Source organism: Dendropsophus ebraccatus, chromosome 15, assembly GCF_027789765.1.
Source record: "Dendropsophus ebraccatus isolate aDenEbr1 chromosome 15, aDenEbr1.pat, whole genome shotgun sequence".
NCBI classification, from domain to species: Eukaryota; Metazoa; Chordata; class Amphibia; order Anura; family Hylidae; genus Dendropsophus; species Dendropsophus ebraccatus.
The window spans coordinates 53,834,434-53,849,317 of NC_091468.1; the positions used below are offsets into that span (position 1 = coordinate 53,834,434).

General features: G+C 44.2%; 1 protein-coding gene across 2 annotated transcripts; it reads left to right on the top strand.

Annotated features, from left to right (window-relative positions):
- The first annotated feature begins 538 nt into the window (after window positions 1-538).
- Window positions 539-14,478, top strand: SNRPB2 (small nuclear ribonucleoprotein polypeptide B2). Of its 2 annotated transcripts, none has more exons than XM_069955212.1 (7): window positions 539-640; window positions 3,931-4,014; window positions 5,002-5,174; window positions 8,062-8,202; window positions 9,588-9,635; window positions 12,034-12,122; window positions 14,159-14,478. In XM_069955212.1, the coding sequence occupies exons 2-7, from the start codon at window positions 3,951-3,953 to the stop codon at window positions 14,316-14,318; spliced, it is 675 nt and encodes a 224-aa protein (XP_069811313.1). In that variant the 5' UTR covers window positions 539-640; window positions 3,931-3,950; the 3' UTR covers window positions 14,319-14,478. The 2 variants fall into 2 exon arrangements, with proteins under 2 accessions (XP_069811313.1, XP_069811312.1); XM_069955211.1 differs by lacking the exon at window positions 539-640 and adding an exon at window positions 659-733.
- The last annotated feature ends 406 nt before the right edge of the window (window positions 14,479-14,884 follow it).

A 14,884-nucleotide genomic window follows, 5' to 3' on the forward strand; every position in this document is an offset into this window, starting at 1 on the left:
CGTCATTGATTTTTTTTACCCTTGAAAATATTATTCAATATATAATATGAACCCAGAAATGCATCATTTAACATGCAGCTGCATAAGAAGTCACATAAACCCTATACAGCTACATCTACAGGGAACTAAGGAGAAAAAGAAGTGAGCTGAAACATTAAAGGGTTAAACCCTAACACTGTGCACTCAGGTTCTGATATCCTTCTTCATGTCTCCAGTAGAGTATAGCTCATTCTATACAGATTTCATGGGAATTAGAGCATCCTGCTATATACAATAAGCATTATTTAGTGATAAGAAACCTGTAGCTCTCCAGCTGTTGAAGAACTACAAATCCCGGCATGCCCAGCCTGAGTCAGAATAGGAAGTTATGCCGGAAGTTGTAGTTTCTCACTAGTTTCGGAGCTCCCGGATGCAGCAGCTCATATATTACTACGGTATTCATAAAAAAAATGCTCTAAACTAGTTTATGCTTGCCCAACAGAAAGATGGCCGCCGTCGCTTTTGCCACGTGATCCGCCATTATGTCACGTGACGCGCCGTACACAACACACGCTGGCCGTGAAGCTGCTGGGAGGGAAAATGAAAAGAACTTCGTGACGTCATCACGTTTGCCGTAAAGCGCTAGATTTGCGTTCGCATGGTAAGGAATGGAGTGTGTTTTCTCTCATGAATGGCCGGGTAGTTTGTGTGGTGTTGTGTAAGCGGTGCGCCCCGGTAATACTCGTTTATCCCGGTATGTAGTTATATAGGTTGTTAGCGGCGGCGGGCTGGAGGCAGTATTACCGGGTGGGTCGGGCACGGTGATTACCAGCAGTTGTAGGATACGGATGCTGGCGGGAGTGTTATGGCTGCGGATTGTAGAGGGAAGCTGAGCGGGCTCAGTCACTAGGAAACCTGTGTATTCTATAGGCTGACTATGTCTTATTATTTCTTATCTTAGGCGGTGTTCACACTTCATCAGTCAGTGCTTTATATTTGGGGTAAATATCAGCAGAACCTTATACTGGGGCCAGTGAGTTCAGTACAGTGTCCCAGTGTGTACTGGGATTACAGACTGCAGAGTGGAGGGGTCTGCACCATACCAGTATTATATTGCATGGCACCGGCAGGTTAGGCGGGCAGGGTGGTGTTTTTTTTTTTATATTGTTCTGCATTGTTATTGGGGTAGAACGATCATTTGCTATCCTTAACCCTTTGAGGACCAGGCCCAAAATGACCCAGTGGACCGCGCAAATTTTGATCTTAGTGTTTCCGTTTTTCCCTCCTCCCCTTCTAAGAGCTCTAGCACTCTCAGTTTTCTATCTACAGGGCCATGTAAGGGCTTATTTGTTACAGGAATAGTTGTACTGTGTAATGGCGTCATTCATTTTACCATGACATGTATGATGGAATTCCAAATATATTATTTATGAAGATATAAATTGGTGAAATCGTAAATAAGAATGCAATATGGTAACGTTTGGGGGGTTCCTGTGTCTACGTAATGCACTGTATGGTAACAGCGACATGACACTATTATTCTATAGGTCAGTCCGAACACAACCATATGCAGGTTACACAGATTCTCTAATGTTATAGATTTTTTTTTTTATGAAATCCGTTTTTTTGCCAATTAAATATTAATAAAATGGGCCTATTGTGACGCTTATAACGGTTTTATTTTTTCACCTACGGGGCTGTATGGCGTGTCATTTTTTCCGCCATGATCTCTAGTTTTTATTAATACCATATTTGTGAAGATCGGACGTTTTGATCACTTTTTATTGATTTTTTTTAATATATAATGTAACATAAAATCGGTAATCTGCGCACTTTTTCCCCTCTTTTCGTGTACGCCGTTTACCGGTCGCAATGACGCTTGTTATATTTTAATAGATCGGACAATTACGCACGCTACGGTATATTATATGTTTATCTATTTATTCATTTTTATATGTTTTATTTATATAATGGGAAAGGGGGGTGATTTAGACTTTTATTGGGGGAGGGGTTTTGGGGTAGTGTGTTAGTGTTTTGAACTTTTTTTTTTTTTACACATTTGAAGTCCCTTTGGGGGACTTTTACATTCACTAGTTTGATTTTTACACTGATGAATGCTATGCCATAGACATAGACATTGTGCAGGCTCAGTGCAGCAGAGCGCCGATCGGACCGCATGGAGGCAGGTGAGAGACCTCCTGCAGTCCGTTTTACCGATCGGGACCCCCGCAGTCACACTGCGGGGGTCCCGATCGGTAAGTGACAGGGGACTCCCCCTGTCACTTACACTTAAACGCTGCGGTCGCGCCGCGATCGCGGCGTTTAAGGGGTTAATGACACGCGGCAGCGTGTCATTACCGGTGAGGTCCCGGCTGCTGTTTGCAGCCGGCCCCCACCTGCTATGAAGCGCGCTCCGCTCCGGAGCGCGCTTCATAGCGGGAATAACACCCATGACGTAAGGTTACGTCATGGGTCGTCTGGGGACAGACTTCCATGACGTAACCCTACGTCCAGGGTCGTCTAGGGGTTAAAGGAGAATTCCGGCAAATTTTTTATCAAAATATTGTATTGCTCCCCAAAAGTTATACAAATCCCCAATATACACTTATTATGGGAAATGCTTATATAGTGCTCTTTTCCCTGCACTTACTACTGCATCAAGGCTTCACTTCCTGGATAACATGGTGATGTCACTTCCTGGATAACATGGTGATGTCACCACCCGACTCCCAGAGCTGTGCGGGCTGTGGCTGCTGGAGAGGATGATGGCAGGGGGATGCTCAGTGTTCCTCCAGTGCCCTGTGTCCCTCAGTGTCCCCCTGCCATCGTCCTCTCCAGCAGCCACATCCTGCACAGCTCTGGTAGTTGGGTGGTGACATCACCATGTTATCCAGGAAGTGACATCACCATGTTATCCAGGAAGTGAGGCCTTGATGCATGAGTAAGTGCAGGGAAGAAGCACTTTATAATCATTTCCCGTAATAAGTGTATATTGGGGATTTGTATAACTTTTAGGGGGCAAAACAGTACCTAATTAATTTTTTTCTCCTGATTTCTCCTTTAAAGGAGAAGTCTGACAACTTAAAAAAATGTTTCACCTGGTGGGGGGAGCATAACAAACAATCCCAACTCACTTCTCCAGGGCCGCATTGCTGCTGCAGGATCTCCTGCACAGCTAACGTCACGGCTCGGTTGATGAACTGCCTGCTCAGCTGGTCAGTGACTGTGACGGGAAGCTTCCGCAGTCACTGATTTGCTGAGCGTGCAGTCGTGACTTCATTGAAACTCAAGGTAAAACTCTTTTTGAAGAGTCCCGGAATCTGTGAACCGGTGCTTTGTGGCCACGGGGAAAGGTAAGTAGTGATTATTTATTATTTATTATGTTCTCTCCTGATGGCTGTCAAATTTTTCAAATGACCAGACTTCTCCTTTAATGGAAACTATCAGCAGTCCATGCATACGAACCTGCTGACAGCTCCCTGCAGTACACATGTAAAGCCAGCGCTCCATTTAGTCCCTCTGCATGGTAACGTGAGAGCTCCCTAGAACATTCTATGGGGTTTGTGGGCCACAAGAGACTGATGAGCTATCGTCCTCCTCATTAGAGATGAGCAAATTTACAGTAAAAATGAAGCAAATTGCCTTGTTAAAACTCAGACTGCTGCCATTGAAGTCTGTGCCGCTCTGGGTCCGGGAAAAGCTGGATCCAGTCCTGGGAAACTGGGAGAAGTTTCCTAGGACTAGATCCAGCTTTTCCAGGCACCCATTGAGGAGCGGCACACATATAAGCTAACTGCCGTACTAAGAAAGTGATTCACTTAGTTTTTACTGTAAATTTGCTCATCTCTACTCTGGATCCATCAGTCAGCTGTTCACCACCTGCTGTGCTTGAGTCAGGCCGCAGTTTGTATTATGTTTTCCTCTGTTCTTATTCTGCTTGTCTGCTTTCAGTTTTACAGACCATTAGCACAATGGATATTCGGCCCAACCACACGGTTTACATCAACAATTTGAATGATAAAGTTAAGAAGCCAGGTAAGAATCCCATTACATATTAGTACATTGAGAAGGCAGACACAGATGGCTGGATGTATTTATGTCACCTGGATGGTTCACCTGCTGACTTGGTGGTGGTAGTAGTGGACACTCACGGTGGCTCAGCGGTTAGCGGTCAGCACAGTTGCCGTGCAGCACTGAGGTCCTGGGTTTCCTCCTGGTTCTCCACTTTCTTTCCCCACTACAAAACATACAGGAAGGTGGATTTGGAATTTATATTGTGACCCCTAAATGGGACAGAAACCTATATAACAAAATATAAGACAGCGCTCCATAGCGTAATTCAGACAGGGCTGAAGTGGTGAAAGTAAGCACATAGAACTCTCACCTGAGTAGGTTGTGCTGGTGTAAGGCACAACTCTTACTGATAACATGTGAATATACCGCAGCCACTCCCGACTAATCCCCACAGGGATTAAAGACAGTCAGTATCCTCCTCCACTCCAAGGCGGGTAAAACAGGCGCAGGTCCAAGGGGTAATAGTGATATAAAATATCATAAAATTTAGAATTATGGCAGCGACACAACGCGTTTTGAGACCAGTCCGGTCTCTTTATCAAGTGTCTTATGGTGTGTTTACACAGGCAGACTTATCTGACCAATTTTGGAAGCCAAAGTCAGGAATGGACTTGAAAAGACAGGGAATCTCAGTCTTTCCTTTATGACCTGCACCCTGTTTATAGTCTGTTCCTGGCTTTGGCTTAAAAAATATGTCAGATAAATCTGTGTAAACGCACCATAAGGAACCTATTAAAGTATGTAACACATCACTGAATGAGTTAGTGCTATAAAATAAAGGAATTATTAATTTGTATGTGGGACAACCTGACACATCTTTTGCCTCATTGTGGAGAAAGGGGTCTAGTAGCATTTTCTGTCTCTACGGAAATAAACCGGGGTGTTTAGCCAGATGGACGTCTTTTTTTTTTTCAGGAACTTTGTTTAATGATTCTGTTCTCTTCACAGAGCTGAAGAGATCCCTGTATGCACTATTCTCACAGTTCGGCCATGTAATGGATATTGTGGCTCTAAAGACCATAAGGATGAGGGGACAAGCCTTTGTCATTTTTAAGGAACTTGGTTCAGCCACCAATGCTTTGAGGCAACTGCAAGGCTTTCCTTTCTATGATAAGCCGATGGTACGTAGCGTGACATCCTCTTCCTGTATCACTTATTGGTTACTAATGCATTCCTTTTTGTTAAAGGAGACGTCAGCCGACAATTTTTATTAAAGGGAACCAATCACCTCAAAAATGCATATAAAGCGAAGTACATGTGCTGTTAGACCACAGAGCACACTTCCCACACATGTTTTCATAGCCTCCTTGCCTCCCCCGTGTAAGCCACAAAGTCACTTTATAAAACTGGCGCCCTGTATGCAAATTACCTGAGGTAGTCATCGGGGCGGTGTGTGGATAGCAGGTAGTCACGGTCTGCTGGGCGCCTCCTATCGTCCTGGGCGTTCTTCCGCTTTAATCACACCTCTGTGGGCGTGATTCAAATTGAACAGCTGTGACGTCACTCGGGAGCGCGCCGTGCCGCCGCGCATGCGCAGTACCGCCACTTCCATACCGGCGGTATTGCGTCTGTGCAGAATAGCCTCGAACTCGGGCTCACACTGAGTTCGAGGCTATTCTGCACAGGCGCAGTACCGCCGGAATGGAAGCGGCTGTACTGCGCATGCGCGGCGGCGTCACAACGTAGGCGCGCCGACGTCGGGCACGGCGCGCTCTCGAGTGACGTCACAGCTACTGGACAATTTGAATCATGCCCATAGGGGCGTGATTAAAGCGGAAGAACGCCCAGGCTGATAGGAGACGCCCAGCAGACCGTGACTACCTCCTATCCGCACACCGCCCCGATGACTCAGGTAATTTGCATACAGGGCGCCAGTTTTATAAAGTGACTTTGTAGCTTACACGGGGGAGGCAAGGAGGCTATGAAAACATGTGTGGGAAGTGTTCTCTGTGGTCTAACAGCACATGTACTTAGCTTTATATGCATTTTTGAGGTGATTGGTTCCCTTTAAAGTATTGTACTGCCCCCCAAAAGTTATACAAATTACCAATATACACTTATTACGGGAAGTGCTTATAAAGTGCATTTTTCCCTGCACTTACTGCTGCATCAAGGCTTCACTTCCTGGATAACATGGTGATGTCACGACCCGACTCCCAGAGCCGTGCGTCTGTGGCTGCTGGAGAGGATGATGACAGGGGGACACTGAGGGACACAGGGCACTGGAGGGACACTGAGCATCCCTCTGCCATCATCCTCTCCAACAGCCACAGCCCGCACAGCTCTGGGAGTCGGGTCCGTTTTTTTGTTTTTTCCTGTTTCAGCTGCTGCATCCGAGTGCCGAGCCAGGATCAGCGCCATTTTGTAGCTGACACCCGGCCGGTAGAGATGTGTGGATCGCTCCTCCGGGACGCTGTCGTCCTCATGGAGATGATCGGCGTCGCGGGAGCAGACGCCAGATTCTGCGACGTTTCGTGGAGAAACTCCACTTTGTCAAGCTGAGAAGGTGACAAAGGGGAATTTCTCCACGAAACGTCGCAGAATCCGGTGTCTGCTCCCGCGACGCCGATCATCTCCATGAGGACGAAAGCGCTCTGATTGAGCCGTAAAAAAGGACTTTTTGTCTCACACAGCATCGGAACTTTATGAGCACGAGTGTCGGGTGATATACTATATGTGCATTGTTATCCTGAAATATTTTTGGATAAAGAAACTGAAAAGAATTCTTGGTGTGTATCTTCTATTTTTATTGGCTTGGTTTTTCCCTTGTCATTACATTGACTTATAGGGCCACTTAATATGGTGGTTTCCCTACAGGAGCCGCCCCTTGGCTGGGTCCTTACCGGAGGGATATCTGGCTAGTCCGGTGTTTTGAGACTCTATGAGGCTCCACGGGCTCTTTGGATTATGAGGCTTCTAAACAAACCCTCACATCTGCACCCCATTTTGCAGTAATGTTCCTGCCCATCTGACTATTCTGTAACCTGTGTATTGCAGGAACTTTCAGTGTAGCAAGAAGGTAACCATAAGAAGTAATAGTCCAATTACATATGGGCTCTGTGTTACCGGCCATGTTAGTGTTGAGGCTTAATGGCTACCAAAAGGACAGTGGTCAGGGATGTTTGTAGGTTTTTCATTTTGTTTTTGTTTTCCCTGCATCAGAGAGATCTGACATCCACCGAACTCCCATGTTTCATCTTCAATTCTCTTAGCTTTTCAGAAACGGCTACAGAATTTGGTCAGGGGAAAGGAATTACTAAAAGGGCAGACTAAGTGTCTTTCTGCCACAATCTTATATGTTTCTATGTTTGGTGTAATAACCTTGATATACTCATATACTTATGTCATGGAGATTGTGTGGCCACTGCTACATTGCCTGAAGTATCACTGGCAGGGGGCTAGATGTAATGTAGCGTGCCCTAAAGGGAGTTAGTGCATAGTTTTGTGCAGAGGCACCATGTACCAAAGTATATTATTATATACAGTGTATTGTTATGTTAAAGCAAACTTTCTTAAAAAAAAAAAAATCTTAAAGCATAATAAGATAGCTGTACATCATGGAGGCATTAAGGCGGTATGGAGAGAGCTTGGGAGTCAAGCCCTTGCCATACCTGGCAGCTTTCATCCAACAGAAGCTATATCATTGGTGTGTCAGGCTGCTGTCACACATGACAGGTTTTTTTTTTTTTTTTTTTGTTTCTTAAAGCTGCCACTGCAGTTTTTGAGCCAAAGCCCCAGGAATTGATCCAACAGGAAGCAGAAGTATAAGTCCTACCTTTTATAGTTTCTTTTGAATCCACTCTTAGTTTTGGAGTTGTGGGTGTCAGAATATACAGATTTATATTTATAAGTCTGTGGAGCTTGACTTCTATTAAATGTGCACACAATTCCACAATTAGGTGTGTCCCCCCCCCCCCCCATAGATTTTACTATGAGATAAGATGATGTGTAGAAATGGCTTGGCGACCTCCTTATGCTTCTGTAGTGATAATGAGATTTCTCTCGCAGCGCATACAGTATGCAAAGACAGATTCTGACGTGATATCCAAGATGCGAGGAACCTTTGGAGATAAGAAGGAGAAGAAAGACAAGAAAAAGAACAAACCTCAAGAACAAGCGGCTAATGCCCTAAATAAGAAGCCAACGCAGGTATGTAGTAGGCAGGACGGCAGCCTGTGCCCTCATATAGGGGGATTATACCAGGCATAACAGCAGTCCTGCAGCTCCTTTTATTGAGGGTACCTCTTTCACATTATTGTTTTGTAGCCTAAGGCATCTTTTACAGGGGCTGATTATCGACAGTGAGCATGGCTAGAAACGTTCATCTGGGTGTGTGATAGTGGCAGCGATGAGCAGAGGAGCTGGACAATGCCTGCTCGTTGTAGCGGCAAAATTTATCAGACGCACATCTCTGTTTAAAGAGGAGATGTGCGGCCAATAGCAGTATATTTAAAGAGGACCAATCACCTAAATGTAACTGTCCCTATTATGACAGTACATCTCTCCCTAACTCTATTCATGAAGATACAGACTGCATTTGCAGTCTGTATCTTTATACTTTACCTGATCCTCTGTTCCCTGGCTGTTCCGGTGGGCGCCGCCATCTTGATGACGTCACTTGCGTTCCAGCGGTGCGTTCCAGCGTGACGTCATCAAGATGGCGCCGCCGCCGGAACAGCCAGGGAACAGAGAATCGGGTAAAGTATAAAGATACAGACTGCAAAGGCAGTCTGTATCTTCATAGATAGACTTCATGAAGATACAGACTGTATTTGCAGTCTGTATCTTTATACTTTACCTATCCTCTGCTTCAGTGCCGCACGGCCGGGCGCCGCCATCTTGATTACAGGCCTTGCGTTCCACCGCTGGAACGCAAGTGACGTAATCAAGATGGCGGCGCCGGCCTTGCTGCACCGAAGAAGAGGATAGGTAAAGTATAAAGATACAGACTGCAGAGGCAGTCTGTATCTTCATAAATAGATTAGAGGAAAGGGACTAGAAAATACACAGCGATCTTGCGCTGTATAGCGCGAGATCACTGTGTATTAACGGAGCGGCGGGCAAAGGATCATGGGAACCTTTCCTGCCGCTCTGCATGACGGGAGTTTCCTGTCTCGCGCCGGCTCTTTTGAAAAGAGCCGGCTCGAGACAGGAAAATAAAACGTGAATAATTAAAAAACGTGACAATAAAAATAATGAATTATATTTACAAATGTTAATAAAATGATGATTTACATCTAATTAGGGAAAAATTTTTTTTTAACTTTCGTCCATGATTGGTTCTCTTTAAGTGGCTGCACGACTTATTGTGTCTTCTAAATGCATTGCAAACAATCACCAATCTTGCTGTTCAGCGCTCATTTGCGTCCATGGACGGACAGAGATCTGTCAGTGTAAAAGGGCTCTAAGGTTGGGATAACAAAACTATAATGAAAAGATTTCTAGCTAAAAGTACTAACCTAATTACTACATCAGCAGTACATACTGACTTATGCTTTGTGACTTTGTTGTGATTTTGGTAATTTTCCTTTAAGATCTCGGAAACAGAAAGCATGTCACCTGGAGGAGCACAGAACCAACAGGTAAACTGATCTACATAAATTCATATATATTCCTTTTTTTTCCCACTTGGAGTGAAGGTGACCAAACATGTAGTGACATTTCATTGAAATAAAACTAAACTTACCTACACTATGAGCCAGGAGTGTAAAGTCAATAAGCCGTGGCTCCTGCTCCTTCATAAATGACCTTCATAAATGACCAATCAGACACCAGGAAGCTTTGTGTGTCCAGTGGATGCAGCCAGTCTCCAGCCTCCATGTCCTTAAGAACTCAGAACTGAGTAGGGCCAGTGCATTATTACTGATACATTTATTCCCCCCCCCCCCATATATGTGAGAAAGTGATGTTCTGGTTTATTATATTTATGATAAATATTTATAATTGATAAGAAAATTCAGTAAGTTTGAAAGAGCTGAAGTTGGTACATTTCCAACACCAACCAAAACTAGCTCTTACGCAGACTCTCTGAGTAAACACACCTAAACATCTAAACACACCTCTTTTATATCATAGTGAAGACTTTTTTTTTTTTTTTTTTTTTTTTTTTAAAACCCTCATGGGTAGATATGAAATACAGACCTCAAGTTTTACAACGGCTCTGTAGACGAGTCAAATGTTCTTTCGATGTGTTTTTCCACGGCCAGCTGTCTCACAAGTCCTCTCCTCGTACATATGGTCTGTTAGTTCTGAATGGGGAAAGCCTTTAAAGCAGAGGTCTCAAACTCGCGGCCCTCCAGCTGTTGCCAAACTACATTTCCCATCATGCCTGGACAGCCAAAGCTTTAGCTTTGGCTGTCCAGGCATGATGGGAAATGTAGTTTGGCAACAGCTGGAGGGCCCCGAGTTTGAGACCCATGCTTTAAAGGGAATCTGTCAGCTCCTGGGCCCTACCTAAGGTGCTGACAGTGTGCTGTAGCTGGCAGCCCCCAGTGAGCATGGTGCCTTTTTGGTAATTTTCCGTGCAGTGGATTTTGTACAATCTTATGTATCCTGTACTAAAGAGTCACGGAGCAGTTGTTCGTGCCGCACTCTGGTATGCATCCTCCTCCCTCTTCATGAATAATCAATGCTGCCCGGCCTCCTGCTCGCTCAGCTGTCAGTTTGCAGATCAGAATCACTCAGGTATAATTGAATCTCTTCTCCCTAATGTTAGAGCTATGGTCTAGGGGTAACTCCCCCTGTCTAGAGACCTGCCAGCAGTTCATTCTCTGCTTCGAAGACCCTGATTAAAATTAAATAGAGGTCTTTTTTTCCCTTCAATATTGTATCATTTTAAGGCTATGTTCACACACAATAGTTTTGCTCAGTATTTTTGCGCAGTATTTTGCAACCAAACCCAGAAGTGGATTGAGAACACAGAAAGGCTATGTTTGCACACTGTTAAAATTGAGCAGATGGCCGTCATTTAATGGCAAATATTGGACGTTGTTTTAAAATAACATTAATTATTTGCTAATAAATGCCAGTCATCCACTCAATTTCAACAGTGTGAGAACATAGCCTTTTTGTGTTTTCAATCCACTTCTGGTTTTGGTTGCAAAATACTGACCAAAATACTGAGCAAAAATACTGTGTGTGAACATAGCCTTAAAAATGATACAATAATGAGAAAAAAGATATCTATTTAATTTCCATCAGGGGATTCGAACCAGAGAACGAACTGCTGGCAGGTCTCTAGACGGGTGAGTTACCCCTAGACCGCAGCTCCAAAACATTAGGGAGAAAAGATTGAATTATGCCTGAGTGTTTCTGATCTGCAATCTGACAGCTGAGCGAGCAGGAGGCCGGGCACCATTGATTATTCATGAAGAGGGAGGAGGATGCATGACAAGTGTGGCACGAACGACTGCTCTGTGACTTTTCAGTACAGCAGGAGACATAAGATTGTACATAATCCGCTGCACGGAAATTTACCAAAAAGGCACCATGCTCTCTGGGGGCTGCCAGCTACAGCACACTGTCAGCACCTCAGGTAGGGCCCAGGAGCTGACAGATTCCCTTTTAAATACAGAAGGATGAGGCATGTTGAAATCCAACTGCTTGATTCTTCTTTTCCACAAAATCTGCTGTGAGGCAGCCTGGACATCCCTATACCCACTGTATGATTAGTTACTTCCACTGAAATCTGTGGACTGGTCTGACACCACTTGGTATGGCTAGGCTTACCCTGTATAGTGTCAATGCTTTGGATTATGTTCAGTTATCACTCCAAATATCAAATGGGAATGAGTTGTAGTGCTCCTCATTGGGATTCTGGATGCTACCTTCATACTGATAACACTGTGTAAGGAACCTGCAATGTATGAACAGAGAACCCCCTTAATACCTGTGCTCATTCTGGATATGCCTGAGATACATAACTTTTAACTATTAACCTTGTGATTAAGTTATGTTTTGTTCTCCCTGAAATGTAACTAGGTGCCGGATAACCCGCCAAACTACATTCTGTTCTTAAATAACCTTCCCGAAGAAACCAATGAGATGATGCTTTCCATGTTGTTTAATCAGTAAGTACTACTTATTTCATATATTTACGATCGTTCTCTATGCACTGCTGTAAAGCCGGGTTTACATATGTCTGGCGATCTGCCACGTTCCCAGATGTCCCACTTGTTGCCCCAAAGGATGAAATGGGTCAGAGCGCCAGACCTACGGACTATCCACCATATTTACCTCTGGCGTTGATTTGCCGATTCGCAAAGTACTGCATGCAGCATTGTTCTGGCGCCTGCATGCTGCATGGCAAATATAACTGGACTCGTTCATGTACCCTCAAGACTCAAAAGCTAAGGGAATTTCTATACAGACCTAGAGTTGTCTAGCCCAGTGATTTTCAACCAGTGTGCCGCGACACATGGTCGGGTGTGCCGGGGGGAAAGTTCCCCAAACTATGGTGCCCCTGTGAAACAGGAGAAAACAATGGGGGAGAGAAACCTGGGGATGGTGGAGAAGCAGGGGGGAAAGAAGCAGGGGGGAGAAGTATGGTGGAGAGAAGCACAGGAGAGAAGCAGGGGGGAGAAGTATGGTGGAGAGAAGCACGGGGGAGAGAAGCACGGGGGAGAGAAGCACGGGGGAGAGAAGCACGGGGGAGAGAAGCACGGGGGAGAGAAGCACGGGGGAGAGAAGCACGGGGGAGAGAAGAAAACAGGCCCAGGTTTCACACTGAGTGAGTATAAATACATTTAGAATCTATATTATTAACTATATGTATAATATGTACTGTTTTAGTGTCATTTTGTGCCATTTTGGTTGGTGGTGTGCCCTGGGATTTTTTAAGTATAAAAAGTGTGCCGCGGCTCAAAAAAGGTTGAAAATCACTGGTCTAGCCAATATACTGGCCAATGCTAGTTTCATAACAAGACACAGTCCCTGCACAATAGAAGATGATAAAACTTGTATTAATGAAATGCACTCAGGCAGATGCATACAACGGGTTCAGATATTTTAAGATTTTTAGATTTAACCCCTGAAGGACAGCTTAAAAAAAAAAAAAAAAAAAAAAAAGTTTTTTTGCATCTTATGTTTAAAAGGCCATAGTGCTTGCATTGAAGGCCAATGTCACCACCATTTAAATGCCACTGCCATTTTTGGCTGTGGCATTTAAATGGTTGAATACTCGGCACAGAGAATCGATCTGTGCTGGATATTAGCTCCGCTGTACAAAGAGAGCTTGCCCTTATCGGATAAAGGTAATTTATTCCCAAAATGTGTCATATACATGTTCTTTACAACTTCTTTTACTTTGAGATTGCATAGCTTCTATGGCAGGGGTAGGGAACCTTGGCCCTCCAGCTGTTGCAAATCTACAACTCCCATCATGCCTGGACAGCTAAAGCTTTTGGCTGCCCAGCCATGATGGGAGTTGTAGTTTTACAACAGCTAGAGGGCCGAAGGTTCCCCACCCCTACTCTATGGGCAGTGCTGACACTGGGCTCCAGTCCTTTTTTAACTTCATTAGCAAAAAAAGTTTTATGGCTTTTCTGTATTTTCTTTCTTTAGCAGACACCCCGGCATCATAATGAGCTATCACCATTATGTTCAGAGCAGCATTGTATAGGAGAGAGAATATCTGGGATGGCTCTGTATGCTGCAGCCCATCTGCTCTGCCTGTCATCTGTAGCCTTCAATATGTGTCTATAGGCAGTAGTGAGTCGGGATATGCCTACAGAGCTGCACACATTTCTGCAGTTACTCTTTGGCACAGGTGTCAAACTTATGGATTTTCATATGTTGCAAAACTACCATTTCCATTATGCTTTGACTGTCAAGGCATGATGGTTATTGTAGTTTTGCAACAGCTGGAGGGCCGCAAGTTTGACACCCTTACTCTGGGGTCATAGCAATTGCTTTTCATATGTCCTGTATATTCTATACGGCTGAAATAGTTTTACTACTAAAAAGCTCCTCTCTCTTGCTTTGTTTCTGTCTTGTATTCTATGATAAAGGTTATAAACAAACCTATTGAGTTAAAGTTACAAAACTCTATAGGAAGAATAATCTCTCTGTTCTGTATTCTGAGTTAGTAATTTAATTTTGTCCCTAGGTTTCCCGGCTTCAAAGAAGTGCGTCTGGTTCCTGGAAGGCACGATATTTCCTTTGTAGAGTTTGAGAACGAGACCCAGGCCGGGTCCGCACGAGACGCACTTCAAGGATTTAAGATTACACCGTCTCATGCTATGAAGATTACATACGCCAAGAAATGAGAGTGACTCACTTTGCTGGACTTATTTATAACTTTATTTTGTTCTTGTCTCAAAGAATATACAACTTTTGGTTCAAATCTACAAATACAGAAGAAATTGTGTCCGGGATCCGTTCTGACAGATTCTAATTTTGTACAAATAAATGTTTCTTTTAACCTTTGTATAAAGTCGCGGCTTTTAGATACTGAAATAGAAAGAACGAAAAAAAGGCACAGGCGCCTCGTGCGTTACCCAGGGCACAGAGGATGGTAAAGGCGAGGTGCTGTGCTCACCTTGTAGCCACTTGGGCTTGATGCATGTCACCCTAAAAGGGTACAATAGATGTGAAAACCTTCGATCCTAGGCTGGAAAGACAGGACTCCAAGCTGGTAATACCCTATTGGCGGATGCTACTGGAAAGGGAGCCCGCAAAAGTAATAGAGAAAAATAAAAAGGTGAAAGAAAAAAAGTTATATACACTGACCAGCGCTGTCACTGAAGAATTTACTCCTCTTGAAGCCGGTGTGAGATAAAAAAACCTTTTCTTTAATCTCACTCCGACTTCAAAAGGAGTAAATTTTTCAGTG